General features: G+C 44.1%; 1 protein-coding gene across 7 annotated transcripts in view; it reads right to left on the bottom strand.

Annotated features, from left to right (window-relative positions):
• Positions 1–23,458, bottom strand: part of LOC119371996 (uncharacterized) — a 97,504-nt gene extending 74,046 nt beyond the window's left edge. The window contains exons 1-5 of one of the 7 annotated variants that reach the window (XR_007417827.1): positions 23,290–23,458; positions 21,924–22,130; positions 19,714–19,848; positions 19,527–19,629; positions 13,552–14,646 (exon numbers count right to left, since the gene is read on the bottom strand). Coding sequence is in view for 1 of the 7 variants with exons in the window: in XM_049419971.1 (XP_049275928.1) it covers positions 19,714–19,848; positions 22,035–22,130; positions 23,290–23,351 (293 nt within the window). In the remaining 6 variants the exon portion in view is untranslated. Of the gene's footprint in view, positions 1–13,551; positions 14,647–19,526; positions 19,849–21,923; positions 22,131–22,596; positions 22,673–23,289 lie in introns of those variants that run through there. The other 6 variants (XR_005179395.2, XR_007417828.1, XR_007417826.1 and 3 more) reach the window with 6 other exon arrangements.
• Positions 23,459–25,869: the final 2,411 nt, after the last annotated feature.

Here is a 25,869-nt window from a genome sequence, read left to right as displayed (position 1 = left end):
TTCAACAGACTAGTTTCTAAGTGATATGCTGCACGCAATTCAGTGGCTAGGAGGAAGAAAAACATTTTGATGCACTTTAGGAGTTACCTTCCACCATAAAAGAAATTAAACAATTAACCTTCTTGCCCACCACACAAAAACATATTTACACTCCTGACCTTCAGGGCTTCTTGTTTGCACGACAATAGGTCATGTGGCGAATGACGTGCTGTTTTTGTGAAAAGGATGCATTGCAGTGGACACAGGAAAAGGGACGCTCTCCTGTGTGGGTGCGCACATGATCCATAAGATGTGTTCTCTGAGTGAAAGCAGCTGGGCACATGTTACATTGGAAGGGGCGCTCGCCCGTATGCATGCGAACGTGTCTCTTCATATCTGCCTTTTTCTTGGTCACATAGCTGCAGTGCTGGCAGGAATGCAGTTGACCTTGTACTGACACCCATGAAGGAGACTGTTCCAGAGATGACAAAGACAAAGAACCTGCAAAGTGAAAGGGAGCATAGGAAGGCAATGCTTACCATGTATCACAAGCTAGATGGCAGTGAACTGCTGCACTTAGGATTATGTGATACTTTTGGCCTTTCCAAACATGTTACTGAAGTTGCAACAGTGCACTGGCCATATACATGTCTCTCACAAGTTCCCAACTCTCTGCACGTAACGTAAATACTAGAATACATACATGGGAACACATGCCGCCAGTACCTAGAAGTCTGATTTGAATGCATTTCAGATACTTTACATAAAAGAGCTCCTTACAATTACCCAGAGGAAAAACTGGAGCTGTGTCATTGTTGTATGTATGAGACCACTGTTGTGTAACGGGCTCGAAGTAGTCTCTCTCATGATGTGCATCTGGCTAGCTAGTAGCATTCCTTTCGTTAATTTTGTATTAGGGAAGCCAATAACTAGCCCTTTTGTCTCAGCATTACACAGAAACAAGTTTTATTTCTCAGAACAGCAGCGCAAGGAATCACATGGACAGAAACAGGTAGAGAAGGGACAGCACACATCCTCCCAAATTCATCCGCTCATTCAAAGCTGGTCATGTGAGGCATAACCAAATTGTGTTTTAATAATGCCCCGTTGAAGTCCTGCCTGCACTTCATTTACAGACGCTTTGATAACCAAGTTGCACGTTTGTCAGACACTGGTTACCCACTGCATTTGTTGTCCGCTGTAGCAGGTAGCTTGCTGAAGAAAGCCAGGGAAGATGACCACAATCCCATTGACCATGTGACGCATGAAAGAAAGTTGGTGTCTTGCCTTACATTCACAATATTAGTCACAATCTCAAGAAAATTGGAAAGCTTGTCAGTGTTGATATTGCACTATCTGCTCCATTAAAGCTATTGAGCCTGTGCGCTAGAGTAAACGTGGATGTGAGCAAGCCACGCAGGTGCAACAAGAAGCACCGCAAACCATTTGTGCCTTGTGTAGAGGGCATAGTATATTATATTCCACTCATGTGGCAAAGAGTATGTAGGCCAGACAGGCAGGTGCATGAATGACCGCTTGCGGGAGCACCGGTACAATGTCGAAAAACTCTCCTTGTCAGGCCACCTCGCCGCGCATTGTGCATGTTGCGGCTGCAAACCACTGTTCAACCACGCGCATTAGCTAGCCAAAAGTTCTGATCAGCTCACGAAAGAAATTATCGAAGTGAAAGAAATTAAATATAGAAACATTATGAGTTGCCCTTCAATATGTCTATCGGAGAAGGAAATGATATTTTTGTCACGTCAGCTGCCGGTTTGATTGTTTGGTCAATTGCCTTGTGTGCCCATCGCCCCACCCCACCTCTTTTCCTTCGCGCAGTGTCGTGTGTATATATATGTGATCACGTACAATAAACACCGAGTTGTTAGTCAGCGCTGTGTCCCGTCTTTACCTGTCGCCGTCCGTGTGATTTTTTTGCGCTACTGTTCCGAGTTATGCAATACCAACTAGCCCATCAGTCTGTCATTTTGAAGTTTTATTTAACATTGAGAACTTCTGCTCTAACGTGCAGTTTTATGAAAAATAAAGAGTAGTGATCACTCTCTGTGTAAGTTCAAAGACAGACGACAACTTCACCATTTACTCTACGACAGTTTGACATCTTTTTCTTCTTTTCACCATTTGGTTATGCCCTACAGGCTAGAAAACTTTTATTGTAAAATGTACACACAGATGGGATCCGTTAATGAAGGCTCTGTAACATAGAAGCTATATTTGTTCAGCCGTATGCCCATTTTAGGAAAAGCCTTACTCAAGGCCACCCAGCACAAGCCTTGTAGCCCCGTATACTGCCATTTCCATGAAGGCACAGGCCTCATTGGGGAAACTACAATGAAGTCCATTGCTTTTCTTAACAATATCAAAAACAAATATCCGATTTCACTTGTTTCAAGATAACTAATCAGAGGGAGCAGCCAGTAAACATGGTCACATTTTCATCACAATTGTAAATTTCTGAAGAATGAAATCGCAATGTAGCAAGGTACAGTATAATGAGTTCTGTAAAGAGGCAAGTACAATGCACATATGGCATCTGAAGCCTGGAAGATCTTGGATGCTTTTTGGAAGGAATGGGCACATCTGCAAGAGCACAGAGATCACTGTTAATGCCGTCCTGAACAGTCACAGTTCAACCACATGCTTTTTTACACTTCGCATCAACTAGACTTCCACAAAATGAAGCACCCATAATCAATTACATTTCCTTTTAGTGTTGCAAGTGATATAACGCTTTTATTACTTATTTACACTTAACATGTTACGTTATTGATGAGACGAGCTGAACGAAGTAAGAGAGATCAATGCTTTTACTTGGCAGCTACCGCACAAGAGAACATCTTATACGTGCCATGCAGCAGCCTATAGGATGCGAATGCTAGAACAAATCAGTGCTCCTGGCATTTGTTTCATCATCTTAGTGCTCCGTGTTGGCCGACTATTTGAGCCAGTCATGCTACAGCTTCGTAACGATGGCCACATTGGATAAAGTTGGCTGCTTGGGCAGGGTGGTAAAACACATGCGTTTTTATGTACATAGGGAGTCAAAAGTTCACAGGCTGTTATCCCATATATTCCTATGGCAGGGTTGCCAGCGAACTTTTGACCACCCCTCTACATCTATTTATCTTTATATTGTCTATATCTATATACCTTGTCTGATTCTTTTCCTCAAAGTTCTACGCACTGAAAAAGGTTTTCATTGTTAAGCTGTTGTCATCAGATGTTCAAGTATGAGGAGCATTCACTTTTTGCTGGACCTATCAGGAGTGCCTTGTTTAAGCCACAGTAATAATGAAATGGCACATTTCAAGGTGAACAAAGTAGTAAGAATTTAGTCATTGAGTAAACACAATTCTGTACACATCTTAGTGTAACGCTGCTCTGCTTTCCTGCGGACACATGGAGCGCATTTTCAGTGTTGTTGCTGGTGAATCACAATAAGACAAGGAAAGATGCACTAAAGGGCATCAGCTAGCTCATTCTCTATGCTGGGATGTTAGGCTTGGTAGAGAAATACTGCAAAAGCAATCTAACACATTTTAGTAATTGTTCAATTACCCTACTCTCTAAAGGCAGTAATGCGTAACTTGGGCAGTTACATATTGGAGAAGGCATTTTTGCAACGATACGATGCTGTTGTAATTAAAGACAACACAAAAACAAGCAACCAGTAGAAGAATGACAGACAACAGCCCCGGTATCACGTCTTGGTCCACTAAATCTCACATCCTTTCTCATGTTTTAACTTAGGAAACACACTTCCGTGCCCAATTTTCTGTCTTTCTGAATCTACTTCTTAGCATAACGTTTTGCAATCCTTGATGTATCAATTGTATGAATACACTTGTGAAGATTATTTTATGTTTTTGCACAGTTCATCTTATGATTTCGTTTAATGCCAGTGAGGCAAGTGAGTCAATCATGGCCAGTGAAAAAAGGGAAAAGTTTGCTTTGCTGTGATGAGGCACATGGACAGTGGTACAAGTTATCGCCTGCGTGCATTTGTGGGTATGCAGTCATTCTGAAGCAAATTGTTGCAGCACGATTGTACAGCTTGCCCAAGCACGTTTTCCACAGCATGACAATGACAAAGTGATGTCGATCCCCTTTTCCTTGGTGCTGGAAGGAAAATGCACACAGTGTCAACCACATGAAAGTACTACACAGCTTCCTAGACTTTAAGGGACAACAAAAAGAAAAAGATTTTTGTCGTATTAGCAAAATTCCTCTTTCACAATACCAAAACCACCATGCTTTCCACGAGAAGATTTTTGGTAAGCAAGATAACGTGCCAAAAGTAAATGCGAGCAGCGACACCACCTTGAAGTTTTCGCACCATTCGCCGTGATGTCATAGATTCTGGCAGCGTCTACTAGGGCCTAGGCAGCTCTTACAGTAAAAATGAAGTACGTTGTCTTGTGAGGGAGCCAAAGACTTGGCATATTAAGTTTCAGGAAGTTTCGTTGAGCCAATGTGACCAAAGTACGAAAAAACACTTTGAAATATTTAAGTGAAGCTTTTGATATTGATTTTTTTATTTATTAATAAACCTATCGTGGTGAAATTAATGACACTAGGGTTTTCGTTGTATAGTTTATTAGTCTAACCTAATTATTTTTTTTTCACTTTAGCGTTCCTTTAACAGGCATTAAAAAATGCAACAATGGACCTTTTCCCAACCGAAGACGAGCTGAGCTCATTCACACGGTTTGTACCGCTCCCACCAATGACGGGCAGGGCTCGTCCACGCTGAAAGAAGCATTTGGGGGCACCGTAGTTAAGCTACCCTGACCCATTTTGCTATGTTATGTTTGGCTTGAACAGATGGCACAGTAAAAAAATTACAAAGGCACTCAAAGCATGCACTTTAGTCAGCGAAGGAGTTGGGTCTGGTAATGAGAATTAGAAAATGGCATCCTCATCTGTGCACGAGCGGCACATGCGCGGCGGCAACAGCTCCGTTTAGGAAAAAAAAAGAGGGGAAAAAGAAACATTTATTTGCCGCAGTTTTGTCGAATGAAGAAGAATATCAGCTCTCCTGCGAGTGAGGCAGTGACTACACCGAGCAGCGTATTTTCTCTAAATCATCGGATGTGGATGATGAGTGCGTCTCGACGTATAGGCAGTAGACGCCGATAGATGTAAACACCCCACCGGTGTATTGAAGTTTTAAAGACGATAGTCTTTCTTGGGGAACTTAAACGCAGAAATTTTGGTCTGTCTTTCTGTCTGTCTTTCTGTTTGTCGGCACGTCCCTCGATTCAGCCACTCGGCCAAAGTTGAACCACTTGCCCAAGGGCCAGCCGTCTTGAACTGGTACGGCTGTTCATACTTGTGAACGTTGTCGATCAAAAAGTAAATATCATGCATATCTGAGGTGCAACATCACTAGGTAAGTATTAGGAGGCGTGTTCCTTTAATAGAAAATGCATACATACGTAATTTTAAGGACCCTAGTTTCTTAAGCTGCGCTGAAAATGCATAAGAATGGAAGCTTGAGCGAGTTGGTATGCGTTCAAACAGCGCTCACTAGACGACGACGAAGTAAAAGAAGGCACAGGACAGGCGCTGCCTGTCCTGTGCCTTCTTTTACTTCGTCGTCGTCTAGTGAGCGCTGTTTCAACAAAGCTGAAAATGCGACTGCGCTGAAATTTGCCTTCCTCCGTGCCCTTCGCACGAGCTCATTGTTGTGTTTCGGTTTCGGTTCTGTATTGCACTGTACGAATGCCATGGGTTGGTGTTGAAAAACTTTAGTTTTGAGAAGGCCAAGAAGGTGAAAAAAAATATTTTAAAAATGAAAAAGCAGCGTTGTGGGCGGCCTTCAGGCTGCCGGTTATGGGCGCCGCTCTGGCGTTCCTGTTTTACTCAGGCGACGTGTCAATAAAAGAGTGTGTGGAGAGTACCCGTTGAGTGCGGACGTTTCTCTGCTTCAGCGCTTCGCGCCAAACCGCGTTTTCGGGCTGGCTGGCGTCCCCGCCGGTCGCGTTGGTCACCGCCGGTCTTCGCCTGCTGCTGCGCCGGGACTACCAGCACGCAACACAGCACTCATGTTTCCCGACGTATTGCCAGATGGCGTCCATATCTCACACAGCGCCTCTTCTATTGTCTTTACACGACATTTGCAGCGAAGCACGCAGATACGCGGCCAATTTTTTTTTTTCTCTTTTTTTTTTACTGGCTTTTTTGTCCCAGTGCTTTTTTTTTAATTTCAGAGATACATTTTCTGCACTGAAGACTTGAGTGGTTAGTGCATTTTTCGTGGTGCAGTGCAGTGAGGCCAATCCCCTCCATATTTTTAGGAAAATGTATTGCTTGTATCATGCAAATAAAGCACCTTTAAATATTCTTTTTAATTCTTTCAAGACAGAATTAATTATGTAAATAAGAAAATCTGCATTTTTGTATCCTTGCTGGTCAAAAAAGCTTGATAGGGAAAGGGTTAAAGCGGAATTCCGGCAACTTTTTCATGTTCACTGACCTCAAGAAAATATTCAGTGTGTGTTCTCTACGGTACTATGACAATACGTGCAAAACAATACAGCTGCAAGTCATCTCATTTTTCTAAAAATTAATTTTAAAGACTGCTAGCCAAATCTGTAATCGTGCTTTTGAATGCAGACCACACTGGTTTTATGACATAGCAGCAGGTCAAGCACGAACGGCGATCTTTCCACGCATGAACAGTCGTTGAAATTGTCACTGTCGAGTTTCTAAAGGACGACACAGTTCGATCCAGCATCAGATGACACCACCACTGTATTTTCTAGAGCTGGAATCATACATACATTATGCCACGCCTTTACAATACGGCGTGGCATAATGTGACGTCATTGTACACTGTACAAAAAGCCTCCAAACATTTTAGTTTCGACACATCAATTTTTGTGAATTTAAGATTACAGACAAGTCTCTTAGCAAATTGAGCCACCCTCTTTGTTAGAGGACACAATGCTCTTTGAAAACGGCAATATCCTAATGTGGTAAAAAATACGTTGGTGTTCACCTTTAAGCTTGCACTAACTTTGACCGCACATGCCCCTACGTTTTACCACAAAGGTCCAATAGTTTTCCTTTTCAGCATACAAGAAAAAAAAACGTATTAAAGGGTCCCTGGTTTTTTAAATGAAACACGTAAGCAGTTAGAGCAACAGACAGAGTTTGTATCAAGGAAGCTACCCGTGATTAAGCGCAGCCACCTCTGAAGCCATACTTTTTCACTTAGCTTCATCACTAAGTGGTCATGGCGAAGCTCTAATTTTGTGATCCTTCACTACCACGCCACAGATTTCGGAGGGGCATGCTTTGTAAGTTTCTCACTGATCTCTGTGTAACCAGGTGTCAAAACATCTCTGAACACTCGAATTTTAAACAATGTCCACCGGCACACAAGCACAAAAATGCAAAATCAGTACACCACGCCCGTTCGGCACAACCGAGTGTTGCGTGGTGTACCACGTTCCACTTGGCTGCGCAGGTCATACGTCCGACAAATTGGGAGGTGTGTCAACACCGGACTGAGGAAACACGAGTTGGCCCTTCGAAATTCCACACGTACACACCAGGTCGACCATTGTAATTCCTGCAGATGCACTCCCTCCTTGGCAGACACACGCATTTTGTCGACAGAGAGACAACAAATTAACAGAGAATTGATAGAGGCATTCCATATAAGAAACATGGATGATAAGTGTGTCAGCAAGGCCTCGATCTCATTACCAGATCAAGAATTTGACTTCCAGTGCAGCACATGTCGTTAAGGTTTTCTGACGCTGCTTTTTTGTTGAACACTAAAATGTAAATGTGATAGCGGATCACGGCGTCTCGACACAACCACATGTTTAGTTACCACCACGTATGCTTGCAATGATGATGTATTTAAGCGTCGTTCTCGATTCTAGTAAACCAGTCAAGAGTTTGCGCTCATGTTGTTTCGGTCTCTTAATCGTCCTTGTCTAGTGTTTCACACAGAACGATGAAACAGTACCAACTCGCCTAACTGTCAGTTCTGCACACACTGCCCAAACCCGCCACGGTGGTCTAGTGGTTATGGTGCTCGACTGCTGACCCGAAGGTCGCGGGATCGAATCCCGGCCGCATTTTGATGGAGGTGAAATGCTTGAGGCCCGTGTACTTAATTAGATTTAGGTGCACGTTAAAGAACTCCAAATGGTTGAAATTTCCGGATCCCTCAACTATAGCGTCCCTCATAATCATATCATGGTTTTGGGATGTTAAACCCCAACAATTAACTAACAAACTGCCCAGTTGTTGTTGGAAGTACCAATATTCAATGAGAAATGAAAAAGCACACTGAGGCTCCACATAAGTGCACCTTTGACAAGAAATCGCTTCATAATGTGGCACTGACTTAATTATGAATGTGAATATTGGGCGCTTTTCTAAGGGTTATCACGGTTTCTCAAAAGTGGCATTTGGCAGCTATTCTCCTCCTTGAGCTAACATTCCTTTCGTAAGTATGGCAGACGGGGCTCGCTGGCATTACATGGCTTAGATGCTGGTAGAAGAGCTAATAAGGCACCCGGACAGGAGAGGATACGGGATACACATCGCTACAGTTCGATCAGGATCACAAAGCAATGTTAAACCTGAATAAGGTCAACGAGATTATGGCTACTCGCTCGTCTACCTTATTGCTTCTTTGTCTGCTGTGTACGTTTTGGCGCTGAACATTTCAATTATGAAATACCAACTATCTTGCTCCCACACCTTGCTTTAGCAATGCGGACTTGTTGGTTTAGCATGATTTAGTAAGGGTTGAGAGGTGGGTGAGTTAGATGCATAATTGGAAAACCAGCGCGAATCCGACGGAAACACAAGACGAGCGCTGAAGTTCATTGAAACAAAACTGAACACAAACTTCAGCAGTTAGACAGCACTCGTCCTGTGTCCTTCTCGTCTTGTGCTTCCGTCGTGTTCGCGCCGGTTTTCCAAATAAGCGCATGTTCTATATGTACTGGTAGCACTAAAAAGGCACACAGGGAACATTATGTGCAGGGTGTCTTCCCGGTTATTTTGTCCGTGCGCATTCTTGCCGTTACGGCCAGCATCCAAATGACATCCCACTGCAAAGAAAACAAACGCCGTACGTTACCTACGCAGGACGGAAGTTGAGTTGGTTACCTGACCGTCAATGCACATACGTCGTCGTCCGCATACGCTGTCCGCGGCTGTCACGACCGCATTTGTCACTCACACCTCAATTGGCCCCTTCGCGAGTTCGTTCAGCGACGCGTGTGCATCTTCGGAATGTCAAACAGATGGTGCTGCAAGAATTACGGAAAATACGATCTCTCGAATGACTCCGAAAAACGAAAGTGGCGCCTTGTTTGCCTTGGTGGGCGCGTCCACCACATGGACACATACAGACATACACACAAACGCACACAACTGTGCGCTTTCTGCGCCGTCTCGCGGCACGCTGTTGACAACGCCGTGCAGTTTCGATTTTGAATTTGATTGAACGCACATACATTATTCTGATGCATTCCGTTTTCTTTTGTTTTTTTTAATACGGTATAAGCATGTGTAAATATCGGACAGCTACGGTGGGCGAGTCGAAGCACATGGTCTGAGGCATTGAATTGTATACAGTTGAAACTCGATTTAAGTGGGTGACGACCACGCTCTTCGTTAAAGGGGCCCTGCGACACTTTTCCAAGTGATCATCGAATGACTTTATTAAAGGATCTTATTGCTTCACGAATCTACTGCCACAAAAAATTTTAGAATCAGTGAAGTACGAAAGGAGTTACAGCTAGGGATTTTTCGCACGCTTCAAGCGCTTTCTCTCTCTTCTTTCGTACCAGCGAGAGCGCTGAAAGCTACACGGGTGAGGGGGAGGATGACAAGGGGGCATGAAGATCCGTCCGTTCGTCAGCGCGCGTCATGACCAAGTCATGACCTTGAGCACTTTCTTATTTTTTTTTTATCGAACGCGGCCCTCAGTGTCAGCGCGAGCGCGCGGGCACGTGGCGGCATCCCGCGGCTGTCGAGTAACTATGCAGCTCACGATGCGTAAGTCAGCCAATGGCCGTGGACTTGGGGTTTAAAACATCATTTGTCAAGAGGGAACGATTTCTAGCTGACCAATAATTCATGGTAAATTCCAGGCCACGTGCTGTGCTATAATAGGGAGTTTTCGAATAGGGGCCCCAAAGGTTTGGGGCCCCAAAGCCCTTTGCGTGTGCTCGCTTTGGGTCAAGCAGCTAGGCGCTAAGAATTTTCGAATAGGGTCTGCGGCGCTTTGAACACCCCCCCTATTCTAGGTTACTCTAGTCTTGGCCAAGAGCCGTCGCTTCAGTGGGTGCCGTCATGTTTGTTTGACACAAAGTTTTTGGGGCAGGCTTTGGGGCTCCCGCTAAATTCGAGAAATAGCGTCCCCAACGCAAAACCCGAACGCTGTTTGGGTCTCGCGCATGCGCAGTGGCCTCGACGCCATTTCTTTGGGGCCCCTATTCGAAAACTCCCTATTGTTTGGCTCGCATGTGCTCAGGAGCCTTGACTACCGAAACCAGCGTTTTCCGACCATGCTGAAAAAGTGTTGCAGGGCCCCTTTAAATTGGAAAGTTGGTAAAATCGAGAAAGTTACTTTTTGGTTCTTCTAAATAAAACATTTTGACGTAGCGACATCAAAATGCTACCACATACGGCACTGGTTTCGCCTGGAACCCACACCTGCACATGTGACAAGTTCGTGAGAGTGGACTTTTCAATCTTCCCATGTCGTCCTCTTATTGCGCCTGGACCTAGGAGGCACCATGTCTGGGCGATGCAGGGCAGGTAGACAGCCACGTGAAGTTATGACAGGCTACAGAGAGGCGAAGACACGCAACACATTGTGTGTCTTCGCCTGTGCGAATAGGCCGAGCGAATGAGAGAGAGAAAAGTCACGCGGTCCCTAGTGAACTTGCCTAAGATGACTTGAAGGCAAAGGCCATCCTTTTCTTCACAGTCGATTGTATTGATCCTCCACCCTCCTCTCCCCCCACAGCTTTCTGCACCCAGCGTGGTTTTGCAATGCCTCTGGTGTCAGCCTACCTTTGACCAAGTGACAATGTCATGAGATGGTGTCATCATGCGACTCCATGATGACATCGCAAATTTTGACGACCTGTGACATCATGGTAACATCATATGGTGATGGCTTCACGTCATGCTGATTTCTTGCACCACTTGCGTTGATGCCGGTGGTCACTTTTCACGTTTGATGAGGCATCTAAGGCTTTTACCTTAATAAAATATTCAATTGGTCTCTCAAATAAGATGATCAACGAGTGGGATCCAGGACTCAATTGGAACGGTGCACTCTCGCCTGTTTCACGAGGGTCCCTTGGTTCTTCGGTTCTGAGCACACAGCTGCCTACTCCCCTTCTGAGCGAGAAAGTTGTGGGAAGACAATCAGTGCTATCTGCCACATAAACCACGAAAAAAACTCAGTGTCCCTTATGTATGCGCCTCAGTAGACTCGAAGGCAAAACCCATACTCTTCTTTTTTTTTCTAAGTCGATGTATTTGACCTCCTGTGCACTCCTCCAAAAGCTTTCAGCAACTAACATGGTTTTGCAATGCCTTCAGGATCAGAGGCATTGTAAGCTTTCTTTACCTCACCTTGTTTTGCACTGCCTCTGGGATCGGCCCACCTCTGACCAAGCAATGACGTCATGTGATGACATCACCATGTTAGGTCACAGTGACATCATCATGATGTCAAAAATTTCGACGACATGTGACATCGTGATGACGTCATCATGTGATGATGAATTTAGCATCAATCATGTTGACGCTGCTGACGTGGAATGCCGATGCAGAACGCCGGTCAATTTTTGCATTTGACGAAGCATCTAAGGCCTTTGCTTTAAAGAAGCTAGAGTCGTGATTAAGGCACTAGGGTGATAGCGTCGGGGTGCACACCAGAAAAAACCCATCTCCGTAAAAAATCAGAAGGAAATCACTGTGTCTTCACTCAATTGCTTCAGGAAAACCTTTGTTAAATTGGGTTTGGTTATCTCGTTAATTCGGGTCGACGACAACAATGAACCTTTGCTGGGGAAAGAAAATTTCTTCGTTACATTGGGAACTTCGTAAAATTGGGTTTCGTTTGATTGAGTTTACAAAAGTTTCTCACATGCTCATCGGCCAATGTTAACCACAAAAGTTATGCAACCACCGGTGTTATATAGGCATGGTTGACAAAAAATGTTAGGACAGATAATTAAGACACGCAGCCAGCCATGGCACGCAAACGTCCCGTCCAGTTCCGTGAAGGCAGAGGTGTTGGCCCAAAACAAGTGATTTATGTTCGTGACCACTGCATACAAAACGTGTGCAGCGACGTGGCTATCACGTTTTGAGCTGCCAATGCTTCCACGAGCCAGTTACAATAATTCACACACAACCTAGTGCTCATAGTAATTTGTTATTCATTTCCAAGCTTAAGACGTGCAGGGAGAAAGTACTGCTAAGGAAGAAGGAACTGCAATGGACTCTGTAAATGTCTCCCAGCTGACGTATAGTAAAGGTGTATTTTAATTATTCTACTCTTACTATGTTTGTTCTAATCAGCCAAAAGAATGATGCACGAACATGGCATTAAATGTGAAAAGTCGGCATGTGTAAGTCAGTAAGCACGCAAAACATGGAAATGAAAAAAAAAAAATGGTGCAAGACAAAGAGTGGAGGAATGCACAGGCACACCTGCAGCGGACAATTTTGAAAAAGCCCAAGTAGGCCTTCATGCAACGCGGCTAGCCACCCTAACGTGAGTCTCATTGCTCCTCAACAGATGACCAGGGCAGAAACGTCAGATATGACGTCAGTTATAAGTATTGGTCCTCTCAATATTTTAACAGCAAGGTCGACAATTGGGCTAGTTGGTATGCGCTCGTTGTGGCTCCTTCTTTGTCCGCATTATTTGCGCTGCTTTAACCATAATTTTAACAGCGTAAGTGGTTGGCCAGTGTCACTGTGAGGCAAGTAATGCCATGCTCAGGGCCGGGCAGAGCCGGCAACTTTTTCTGGGAGGAGGGGTCCGACACCTGTTTATGTAGACCTCATGTGCGCTTGTATGTGTGCACAAATATACACACATGCAAAATGTAAACGTTGTAAACGTTTAAGGGGGTTGTGGGTGGGCTTTATCCCCCAAGTACACCCCCATAGCTGTGCCCCTTTGCGGTTCTAACTACTTTCAGAGCAAGGGCAGACAGCCACATGCCGCTGACACCAACGCGACTGTCCCGTTGGTATCAGCCCATTGTCATCAATGTGGCTAATGATATATTGATGTGTATTTTGTGGCTAATGCCATATTGATGACATCAGCTCATTATTAAAAGGATCTATTTTAGCACTCTCTTTCTTTTCGCTTCCATGCAGTAAAATGAAACAGCAAAGGAAAGATCACGCAGGTAATAAATTCCATCTCAAACAGCAACCAAAATTTTAGCCCTATAACTGTGAGCCCCACTCCACACCGCCATTTTTGTTGTGCTGTCAAATGTCCTCGACAAAAACAATCAGCCATCTGCAGCAAAACTAATAATTGCAGAATTCTTTTTTTATTCCGGATCATACACTTCAGCACAAGCATCGCGGACTCAGGCTGCCTGTCGTACACTGCCGAGCAGCATGCATTGTTGCCATTACATTAAAATAATGCCTGCAACTTGACGTCAAAGTACATTTGCAACATTGTGTTAACAAAGATTGCTCATGCACCCACTACAGTGGGCGAAAATTACAAAGCCCCATCAGAGTCAGACATTTTCAGAGTATTTCGAAGGAAATTGGGCTTGTGGCCATGGTGAAAGGGCTCTTTTCATGATATTCGTCTGCAAGCTCTCGAGAATTGCCCACTGTGCTTAATCAGAAGCTGGCAGCATATGCACAGCCACAAATGAGAGCTGGACGGAAACCGTGGTGGCCGCAATGTGTATTTTGCAAGTAAATAACTAAATAAGTTCCAATGGCAATATATGAGCCCTCATTTTGTATCAAAGCCCAATGCTAAAGCACATCACAGATATGCGTTTCACAAGGAGAGAAAAAAACATGTTTAATAACTACTGGCATGCAAGCATTTTAATACACTTGACATGTTTCCCGTGATGCCAGCAGTTTCCTTCACAAAATACAGATTGCATCAAGACGCTCAGCACCATTCTATAAAGCAAAAGGTTTGCAGTCGGTCTTATTTTGTCTATACATTCATCTTGAGGATAGATGCACATTTCTAGTCCAACAAGAAGTTCACGTTTCCTTCCAATTCTGGTTCCTCGGTCTTGCTAGATAACATGTTTACTGACAAGTAATACAGCACAATTCGCTCACCAGCCATTCATCTTAAACATCACTTGCAAACCACTGTCTTTTGTCATGTGTTCGGGATGCATGTCTTGCATAACTTTCCTGCTAATAAATGTCATTACCACTTCTCAATACGAATGCTTTACACATATTTACTTTAACATGAATGAATTTGTTGTGTTCCCAACTTCAGTCTTGTTGAAATCACTTTCATGTGCGTCTTATTCTTGGTCGCATAGGTGCAATACTGGCAGGAATGCAGTCCGCTGTCTACGAACACATCTGAACGGTACTGCTGCAGGGATGTGGAAGACAAGGAACCTGCATAGCCAAAGGGAGAAAAGGAAGGCAATGCAAACCAAGTGTCATATACTACACAGAATCAGACTGTAGCACCAGGCAATCAAGGGCTGCTGCACCGGCAAGTGAGGTACACAATAACCTTGGCCTATCGAAATGTTAGTGCAGTGGCGACACTGCACTGAACCAATGGTCTCACGCAAGCTGCCATCTATCTGCACATAAATTCTATGCTTACATGCAAAAGCCTGCTGCCAATACACACAGAGGGTTGATTTGGATGCAATTCAGATACCATACTGAAACAGCCAAACTCATTTTTATATGTGGCACTAGATTACACACTAGACCATTCAGCGAATTATCGTACTTTTCTTCCACGTAGAAGTACGTATTGAGCAATGCACATAAAAAGAATCCTTGACACTGAAGACATGAAGCATACGAAATAAAATGTGAGTGAAAGTACTTAAAATGAAAAAAAAGGAAAATATGAAAAAGCAAGCAAAAAAAAATTTCAAGGGTTCCATTAGCATCACAGTTTGTAGTGTCTTGGCAGACTTTGCACATTTCCTGTTAATGTTTTCACCTTGCTTCAATGAAAGCATAATGATATACTACAGACAACAAAAGGTGACTCATTCACCAGATAATGTTTTATTCCCTTACATGATCCGACAAAAGCAAATATTGCACGTCATCACTACTATAGCAGTTAGTTTGAATGACTGTAATGGCTATACATTGGAGCCACATTTGCAAAGCCACCTTGGCATGCCTAAATGATGAAAACTATTTAAATGTCTTACATTAAACAATGCACACATCAACTTACCATAGCACTAGATGCATTGTAGACATCAAAGTATTCATATGATGAGCATAACAAATGCATTAAGTGACGCACAAGTTCTGCCTGGAAACCTGGGTGAATGACTTGAAAAACTAAAAGCCAGAGTTACAAATAAAATATGTATGTTTACTGACCTTCAAACTAATCACCATAAGATACAACAGAGTTCTTACATCGGCTCTAAAGCATTGTCACCAAACGCCTCTTATGGGATCGTTTGCACTAAGGTCATGCATTGTAGGATATCTGAAACGTCCCCTTAACACCTTGCTTTTTACTTCCAACCAAAACTCTTTACTCATTGCTTAAACATCGCACACATGCTCTAACATTCCAAGAGTCTTCGTTAAGGTTTTGCCTAATTTGAAGAAAATATTCATAAGATCTTGCTGCATTTTACAATGACATGAATTTTCACACTGGTTCTGTTAGCCCATTCAAAGTAAGCACCAGAGCTTCACATCGGTGATTCACACGATTGCAGGTGCTTCACATGTCTCTTAATGCATATGTGCAGGTGCCTTATCTCAACCAGCGCACTTTTTAACATGACATAATATAAACAAAATTCATCCAAGTCCATATTTTGCTATTTTTAATGGCGGGAAAGAATACAGCAACATTTAAATGCACTTATGAAACGATTGTTCCTTGGGTAATACCACAGTAAAAAGAAAATAAATGGAGTTAGTTGGTCGATGCTTGTTTTGATGTCCCATTGAGCCAAAAGCACAACAGAAAAACTGAAACACAAAGGATGACCAAGTTCATAATGAATTGTATTTACCCGATACTGATTGCTTCCAAGGTCGCAAGTGAATGCGACCTTCACCACTTGGTCTATGCAAGTCACAGACGTGCGAACATCCCCATAATACAATGGTAGAAGTCTCTTCAATTTAAATTTTCTTTTTCATTTTTCCTGGTTACTTCTGTGTGAGCTGTGTTCCTTAACGGGTTACAAAAGTTCCTTCAGCCATTCGCTTTATCGATAATAAACACTTCCACAACAGATAGCATAGAGGAGGAGAGGCACATTATTCTGGATCACACCTGCTCACCTTCCTTCACTGCATTCACCTCTGAAAATCGCAGAATGGCGCTGTGGTCAGAGCGCCTGCTTTCAATACCGGGGGCACCAACTTCGATTCCTAGTGCATGCGGCTGCTCCCACTTTCACTGACCGAAAGAGAGTTTCCCAAAAGTGGTGCTCGGCTGTGTGGTTACTTGTATATTAATAAGGTGTAGCTCCCCCTCTTCAAAGGAAGCCTGTAGGCCACTAAAATTTATGTAGGCTGACCACCCATCCCGTAACTCACGGGACAGTCCCGCGGTGAGGGCTACTGTCCTGCTTCTCGCAAAAAATGTGAAAATCCTCAATTTAACACTATACCTTGACTTCAGTTGCATCTGGTCAGCCTGTTTATGGATGAGGTGGATGCATGCACTTCAACCTTCTGGAGGTCAGCTAATAGCGCGTTTCATGGCAGTGGAGAACATGCTTCCTGGCATCAATTATAGAAACTTCAAGAAAGCAAAACAAGCGGTGTTGAGTATTTTCCAGGCTCTCAATTAGCAGCATGTAAACTAAGCCACAGCTGTTTTGTTAGTGACTATTTTTTCAGTTCCCGAATTACACGTTGATATTAGTAACATTGTTTTGTGTTGGAGCATATTACAGTAATGTATAAAATAGTTTTGTTTAGGCAGATATGTAATTCAAGTTTAACTTGTACCAGCTAGTACTCTGTTCCCCTGTTTCAGAGATGGCAAAATATACCGCAAGCGAACATTCATTGTGAGCAGTTAAAAAAAAATTTACTGTAGTTAATTTGCTACCGTGCTGTGTCAAACCCCCCCAGCATGCCCCACATTCCACAAGTAGAAACGCGGTCACCCTACATCGATGGCTTCTCGTTTGCACGATGCAGAACATGTGATCCATGAGGTGTGGTTTCTATGCAAAGGATGCATTGCAGTGGACATACAAAAAATGGAAAAGTAATATGTTGCAAGCAGGGCTGGGCAGTATCGCAATACAAGAGTATCGCGATAGTATTTCAGAGATACTTTTGAGTATCTGTATTTCTGTATCGAGATACATTTGAAAAATGTATTTGTATCTCAGTAGTGAAATACTTTTACGATGTATCGCTTGTATCGCGATAAAATGTAGGACACGGGTATCTCGTTACATTTTCTTTTTTTCGGAAAAGAGTTGACGCGTGTTTCCAAAGGGGTATGACGTTTTTTTTTTCATTTGTTCTTAAGGAAAGGCGCGCCGTCGGTCGCCGACAGAAAGAGCAGCGATGGTTTCTCCTCATGCGCAGAATGGCCCATGTGGTAAAGCGCGCGACGCCGCAGACGGCAGAATCGCGGAGGCAGTGTTGTCGGCCTCTGCCGACGAAAGTGGATGTCTCTCAAGGCCAGTGCAGCTCGCCTAGTTTTTTTTCGGGTGGCAAGCCATTACTTCGTGACCACCCGCGCGGATACCGCCTTGGAACAGAGGCTTTGCAATGCTTCTCGTGCGTTCATTTCTCAAAGCGGCGGCACTTCTAAAAGCAGTTCCCATAGTCGCGGCGGAAGTGACTAGAAGATGGCTATCTTTGTCGCGCTTTCAGCCACCTCTCCAGCGTGTCAGGATGCGTTCCTAATTGATAACAAGCGTGAAACGGTCTTTTGTGGCACCAGGCTCCCCCACCGCCGGAGGCGACTTCGCCTGGCGCGGCTTGATGAAATGGGTGCTGGCAGCGTCGGTGGCGGTGACACCTTTATTGAAGAGTGACCCTTTCGGCCCAGGCGACGAGTGCTTGCTGTAGTTTCTGATGGGGCGCTCTGAGTAGCTGTGCCTGATTCCACGTCTGTTTAGAGAGCTTGCAGGAGGAACTTTGGAGGGCTTACACCCTCTCACCCCCAAAGAACGTGATTTTAGGAAGCCAATTTTTGGATTGTGCAGTTTCGGCATATAGGGCTCCATTGCGCGTGTGTAATTATGACCGGCATATATGGGCAGCGGAATCCTCATTCGTTTGACCCGGCGTCGACCGGGATAGACGGCTGAGGATTCCGAAGATGGGGACCGACTTGGGTTTCTGAGCGGTCAGAACAACCCACGTGAGGTAGGAAGTGTTTCGGAATCTAAATGGCCCGAGAAGAGATGTCGCCGCGCTCCAGGGCTATCCGGCTATGAAGGCGGTATTTATTCACTATAACACGAATTTGTGCCCGTCTGCAGCTCTAGATAGACTGTTTTTCTTTCGCGAGTCTTGTGCTGAGGCCGAATCGACGCTGTCTAGCAGACAGCCTGCTTCAGAAGCGAACAAAGCAACCTACTCAGCAAAGCTGATCTTATGTGCAAAGTAAATGTATACTTTTTCTTAGTTCACTGGCGTTCATTAGTGATTCGAGTGATTTGCTTAAACTATGCTATTTCTAGCATAGCTCATTTAGTTGTCACTAAGCATGTCGATTGCGGTGCCCAATGCTTGTTACTGTTGCTGTGAAATAGTGTACTTTTTTATTGCGATGGGTATGTGTGATTATGTCATTATTACTAATTATGTACTTTGTAAGCCCCCCCCCCCCCCTCTGTGATGTCCTCATGGCGCTGAGGGTATTGTAATAAACAAGTAAAGTAAAAGTTTCAATGCACTGCAACAATATTTACACCATTATGCTGCACTTATAAATGTCGTTGCGGAGTACGAGCATCTTTGAAATAAAAAAGAAGTATTCTAGTATCTGTATTGCAGTATCTGTATTCCGGAATACTTTTTTCGTCATATTGCAAAAGTATCTCCGAAATATCCCGTTACGCTAAAGGCAAATGTATCTCAGTATCTGTATTTTAAGCTTACGGTCCATGTATTTCGATATCTGTATTCCGGAATACTTTTCCGAGTATCTCTGCCCAGCCCTGGTTGCAAGAAATTCAATTTCTCATGCATCCAAATGCCATTTGATGAACTTCAATAGTTAACTTACCCCATAGAAATGTAATCTATCAACCCTCGTTTTCCCTCCACAAAAAGCTTTCTATGCCACTGACCTTTATGGCATCTCCATTCCATGACGACGAAACGTGTGGTCTCTGAGGTTGTCCTTTCGCCTAAAGCATGCAGTGCAGTGGACACAGGAAAAGGGACGCTCTCCTGTGTGGGCGCGCACATGATCCATGAGATGTGTTCTCTGGGTGAATGCAGCTGGACACTCGTTACACTGGAAGGGGCGCTCACCCGTGTGCAAGCGAAGGTGTCTCTTCAAATCTGCCTTTTTCTTGGTCACATAGCTGCAGTGCTGGCAGGAATGCAGTTCCACTTGTACCGTCACCAATGAAGGGGACTGCTCCGGGGATGCCAAAGACAAGGAACCTGCAATGTCACAGGAAGCAGGGGAAGGCAATGCTCATCATGTGTTACAAACTATATGGCATCAGCCTCAGGCAATAAAGAATAGCTGCACTTATAATTATGTGATACCCTTGGCCTACGCAAACACGTTAGTCAAGTTGCTGCAGTGCACCGACCATATACATGTGTCTCACAAGTTCTCAACTCTCTGCACGTAAATGCTAGAATGCATACATGAGAACACCTACAGCCAGTACATCAGTCTGATTCGGAAGCAATTCTGACATTACATTAACAGCCACAAATGTCTCCATTTACGGTACTACGATAAGCATGAAACATTCAACTAAACTATTCCACTGGATCCTTGCATAGAAGAATCTGTAAAATTCAGGACAGCAATAGCATAACTCTATATTTGAACAAATGAGGCACTGAAGGTAAAATGTAAGTAAAACAAGTTAATATGAAACAAACTGGTATACACTAAAAAAAGCATTTACATTGACAAGTGCATCACTGCTTTTGACCGTGAAACATGCAGGCACATTTATGTGCATAGCAGAATGTATTCTTTCCCCATAACTACAAGCTCAGTTTACCCACTTTCTGCTAACATTTTTATATTGCTTGAATGAACTCATTATGACAAAAGAGAAAAACTCGGGGCACTTGAGCTTTACCTTGAAGAGTAGAATGTGATAATGTCATCAGGATCTGTTCATATCGCCTTCTCATTTGCTAGCGAAGCTTCGCTTCAGTGGACACCTCAACCGTGCCACGATCTGCACAGGTGCACGCTTTATTGATGCTGTTGCTGATGATAATGATTAATTATGGCTGAGTGCCTTGCATTGTGTGGCCCTTTAAGACACCCACTTGTTGTGCAATTCACATGGCACGATGCCTGTTGTGGTTATACGCTACTGCCATGCAATATTGCATGTGCTAATGCGATTCCTCGCACCATATAAAACTTATATAGGGTTTCTTTTTTTTTATGAAACAGTGTCAAGCACTGGCGTGGCTCTGTGGTAGAGCACCTGCTTGCCACGCAGAAGGCCTGAGTGCGCTTCTATTTTTTATTTGTCATTTATCGCGATTTTTCGCTGAAGGACAACGCTGATTTTTCTATCACAACTAATGAACCCGATGCTGACACCAGAATTTCTGCAAAACGAGCTCACTCACATTATCACAATAATAAAAAGTAACTTTTTAACAAGCAAATGTCCCAGTCACTTACAGGACTGGTGACCACCCATACCGCAACTCATGGGACAGTCCCGCGGTGAGGGCTACTGTCCCGCTTCCCATGTGTGGACACTCAATTTTATTTCAACATAAAACTTGTTATCCTGATTGAAAATGAAAGCTATATGTCAAATCTGCATCTGGAAAGCTGCATTGAGATGGCTAAATTATTAATGTACTTTTCCCTGCACAATGTGCTCATTAACTTAAACCGGTACGTTCATTTTAGGCATCACAGTACATCAAGCACATCATAACCCATCAAGTGCACCTACCGATATAGAAAAGCAATAAAGAACATTAAGGAAATGAAGCTGAGACAATATAAAAAAAATGAAACAAAAAATTTAGTCCAATTAGAAATGGTGGAAGAAATAGCACAGTGAAAAATGGTACCATGCTTCAGGGTGTCGCAGTTAAGCAGTTTTCGAAAATGATTGTTCTTTGGTTGGTACAAGAGCAGAATGAAAGTAAACAGAGTTGATGCACAATAATTTCAAGAATGTGCAGATGTGAAAGCACGCCACAAAAACACAATGCTTCACAGGGCAAAATGCAAACGAAGCAATCAAGATTTCCACAGTAAACATAGTTCAAGATCACTGTTAACCTTCTGCAGTACAAAAGCAAAATGCCGCTACAGAGTGTTACAGTAACTAATCCACAAGATTCCTTCTCTCAGCTACATTTCCGCTGGCGAACAGATACAACAGTATGGGTTGCAAACTACATAGCCTAAATCAATGCTTTATCAAGATGGGCCAAATTTATGCCCACGACTTTAGGTAAATCCATTCTTTTCTTAAAATTTTTAATAGACTAAAACAGCAAGAAGGGAGTACCCAAATTCACTTGACTCAAGATCACAGATCCAAGGCAGCAGCCAGTAAACATTGTCATATCACTGTCACAATTTTGTGTTCATAAGAGATTAAACAGACATAACACCCTACACAGGTGAACGATCTCTAGGAAGTTGGCACAATTCATTTCTGGCAATTTCCAAAGCACGCAACATCTTGGATGCTTTGTAGGAGGAGTGGACCCATCTGCAACAGCATAGATATCCCTATTAGAGCCACAATGAACACACACGGTGCACCTAAACATACTTTTGCCCTTGGCATCAACCAGTTTTTTGCACATACAAAATTACTTGTGATATCACTTGCATTTCTTATTGTCATTCTACTCAGACTATTATTTCAATAACTAATCACATGTATCCAGTCGGAACGAAAGCAAGAAATGGTGGGAGGGGCTCGTCTTTTTGTTAGACAAAACAAAAAGGAACGCATAGGGGACAAATGTAATTATAAGACTGGACTGGAAAAACCTTTATGTCCTGCAGGATGTGCTTAGTGTGTAAGGTCGTCCCTCACACAAATGGAAACTCAGCTGGGCCTATGTTCATTCAACAGAATGTAGAACAGCACTATCCACACGTGTTAGTGTAGACACTGCCGCGTGATGGAGAGAGCGGAAATGCTTATGTGCCCACTATGCAGTACAAACCTGGCAGAAGAGTGCTTTAAGACTGCCTGCAGCACTGTTCTTTTTTAACCGCTCCATGTCGCATGGTCACGCAGCAGTCAATACGGGCTTAAAACAAGGCTAACAATACCCAAAACTAGTGCAAAATAAACTAACAACGTCTAAAATAATAGAAACGACAGAAATAACCAAGAATTAATTGCAGTAATTTGCCTAAAATCGCGAAGAACGCTTCTGGAACATGCGGCGCTGATAACCGTGCCAAGCAAGAGAGGGCGCCACCACCTCGGCAAGCGCGCGATTGTCAAGAAAATCGCTAGGGTGCCTGTGCTACGCACTTCCTTAGGTTTCACGGTAGTGGAGCTGCATTAAGCGCAGGATTTAGTACACCAAGATTTAAGAAAGTCCTTTTTTTATTGTTCTGCTGTACCTTGATTTTATGTCTGCCACACACACACACTTGACGCAGAGATATATGTATACATCACACTGTCGTTGCGGTTTACTGTCGCGCTCTGAGTGGCCTAACTGCCTTATCATCGCGAGCGGCCGGTGACACGCAGTCAGCTGCCGTTTTCTATCAGCAGCACGGGAGAGAGGCGGGAGTTCCACGATCGCCCCGCTTTGGGTTTGAGGTTATGAGCGAGAACACACGCGCTCACGGAAGCTGAGTTCGTTACTTCACCGTCAATATACACATGTCGTCGTCCGTACACTGTGCATCGTGCGCGTTTTAGACGTTCCGCTCGGCTATCACGACCGCATTTGTCGTTCATGCCTCAAATGACAACCTGTGACAACTTCGCGAGTTCGTCTAGCGACGCATGCGAGCTTTTAGAACGTCGAATGCATGCTGTCACTAGACTCACGGCCTCTCCACTGAGTCCGAAAAGATGAAAATGACGCGTGCACTGAGTTGTTTGTGGTTATGTGGAGGAAGAGACGCTTATATTTCTGCAGCCCTGTCGGGAGCACGGCCGCACGGCGCAGCGTCTTGGGGGAGGGGGGAGGGGAAATGAAAGAGGATAGAGTGCGCCACATAAACGAGGAACAAGAAAAGAGAGAGAGAGAGAGAGAAAGAAAAGAAAACGCGCGTTTTCTGCGCCATCTCGTGGCAGGCTGTTGACAAACGCCGTCCAGTTACGGTTTTGAATTCGATTTCAAAGCATACAATTTCCTGATGCATTCCTTTTTTTTTTTTTTTTAGAATACGATAAGCGTCTATCGCCCGTATGCACTAGGGTAGTCACAGTACATTGTCTGTGACTGCATATTGTTTACAGTGAATTCTACGTTAGTGTCTGAAAATTTCTCGTACGCTCATCAACCAACAGCGACCACGGAAATCACGCAACCAATAAAAAATTAGGGCAGTCTGCACCACAGGCACCAAGTCCCGCAATGCTGGGTAACAGCAGAACTGGAGCGCACCTAGCTCCATGGCCCTGCCTTGGCTAGGCTTTTACCCTCTCACCTCTCTTTCCCACTTCTTGCTATACAGTACTATGTAGTACTATAGACCTTTTCACAGACGGCTCCCTGGGCGCCGCCATAATGCGCTCTGGGCTGCGCTAAATAGGCGTGACCCCCCAAAAATGCACTGCCGAGGCTGTGACGTCAGCCTTCGTACTCCCGCGTGCAGCCCAGCATGGCGGCGTTTTTTCTCTCCTGTGAAAAGGTCTATACATAGCTATGCTTGCTCTTTCTTTCTCTGTCTTCCTATCTTGCTTCCCTTCCATTCTACTTTTCTCTTTCTGTCTCTGTAGTCGTTCTCTCACCTTCTATCTTCTTCTCCCTTTCTTTCCATATCTCTTTCTCTCTCTCTCTGTACTCATTCTCCCCTCCTCCTTTCCCTCACCCTCACATCTGTCGTCTTCACGTTCACTTTCCTTTCCCACCACCTTCCAGAAATTTTTTTCAAGGGGTGGGGGTTCAACCATATTTTATGTAAGTTTGCGTCTGCGTTTGTATGTGTGCGCGTATATATACACATGCAAAATCGAAAAATTTCAGGGGAGGGCGTTGAACCCCTCTCCTTGACTACACTATGCTATGCTCTGCTAACATGTCTGGATAACCTAGTGGTTATGACACTCGCCTTTGGATCGCGGGGACGCGATTGAGCGCATGCCGGTATATGATGAGGATAATATTGTCACGTGGTCGTGACGTCGACGAAGACAGCAGTCGGCGTTTGCAGAATGAAACTGTTTATTTGGCCGAACTTGTGGCCGGGAAAATGAGAACTAGAACTACAGCAATACACGCTGTACAATGATAGCGGCGAACAGGGCGTCGTCCGTCGATCACCTGACAAGCAGTCAAGCGCGTCGCCTTTTATACAGGCGCTATTGAACTTTCCAGCGATCACTGGTGGCGACGTTATCTCTCGACAAAGCTGGAACATTCTCGTGCGGCGCGCAATCTTAACAGATTGTTCCAAAACAATCGCGAAGCTTCCTACACATCACGGCGAGGCCCACAGTCTTTGTGGGTGAAGCTTACACTCATGAAATATAAGACTCGCGGCAATATTCAGGCGGCTTTTCTCGCTCAAAGCGTGCTCACCTCTTCACATTCCAGCGAACATGCAGGATCAGCACAAAGGATTTTCAAAACACGTTGCAGGAATGTCGTGCGTCATTTTAAGTTCCCTCGTATACAGAGAGAAAGGGAGAAATGAAAGAGAGGAAAGACAAGGATTTTTTGTGGTAAATGGCAAAAATAATTTGTCTGTTAGTCTCTGTCGAGGCTGCTCATGTGGAAAACATACATGCTCACGCCATGAGCAGTAACTGTTTTGCAAGCTGTCGTATGCTAATACAAGCAACTTAATAGAGGCCAAAATTTTTGACAAACCTGCTATAAAGTGCTCGCTGCAAATCCTCAAGTGCATGTTTCACTGCCATACTAAGCCGTCCCCATTCAACAGCTTTACAGCGGTCACCAAAAACGCTCTTCTTGCTGGGTACTGCTCCTCGAATGGGAAACGCAATAAATGGACATTACGCTTGCCATAACATTTCATACATCCTTACGCGATGCAGTGTACCAGCATGACAATCTCAAAAAAGGACAGTGCTACGGCTTGAGCGTACTAAAATGCCCAAGCTGGCCGGGAGTAGTCTGCTACCTTTTAAACCACATAGGGAGTGCTCGCAAGCGGTGCACTCAAGCATTCGTAGTAGCTTTTTTACAAAATGCCAATTACCCATACTTCATCTACAAAAAGCTATTCTTTGCATCTGGATTCCACCAGACCAGTGACATCATATGCACAAATGCATGTTATAA

This window comes from Rhipicephalus sanguineus, chromosome 10 (assembly GCF_013339695.2).
Source record: "Rhipicephalus sanguineus isolate Rsan-2018 chromosome 10, BIME_Rsan_1.4, whole genome shotgun sequence".
NCBI lineage: Eukaryota > Metazoa > Arthropoda > Arachnida > Ixodida > Ixodidae > Rhipicephalus > Rhipicephalus sanguineus.
Note: the sequence above shows the minus strand (reverse complement) of the source record. Positions and strands in the feature narration are given on the sequence as shown.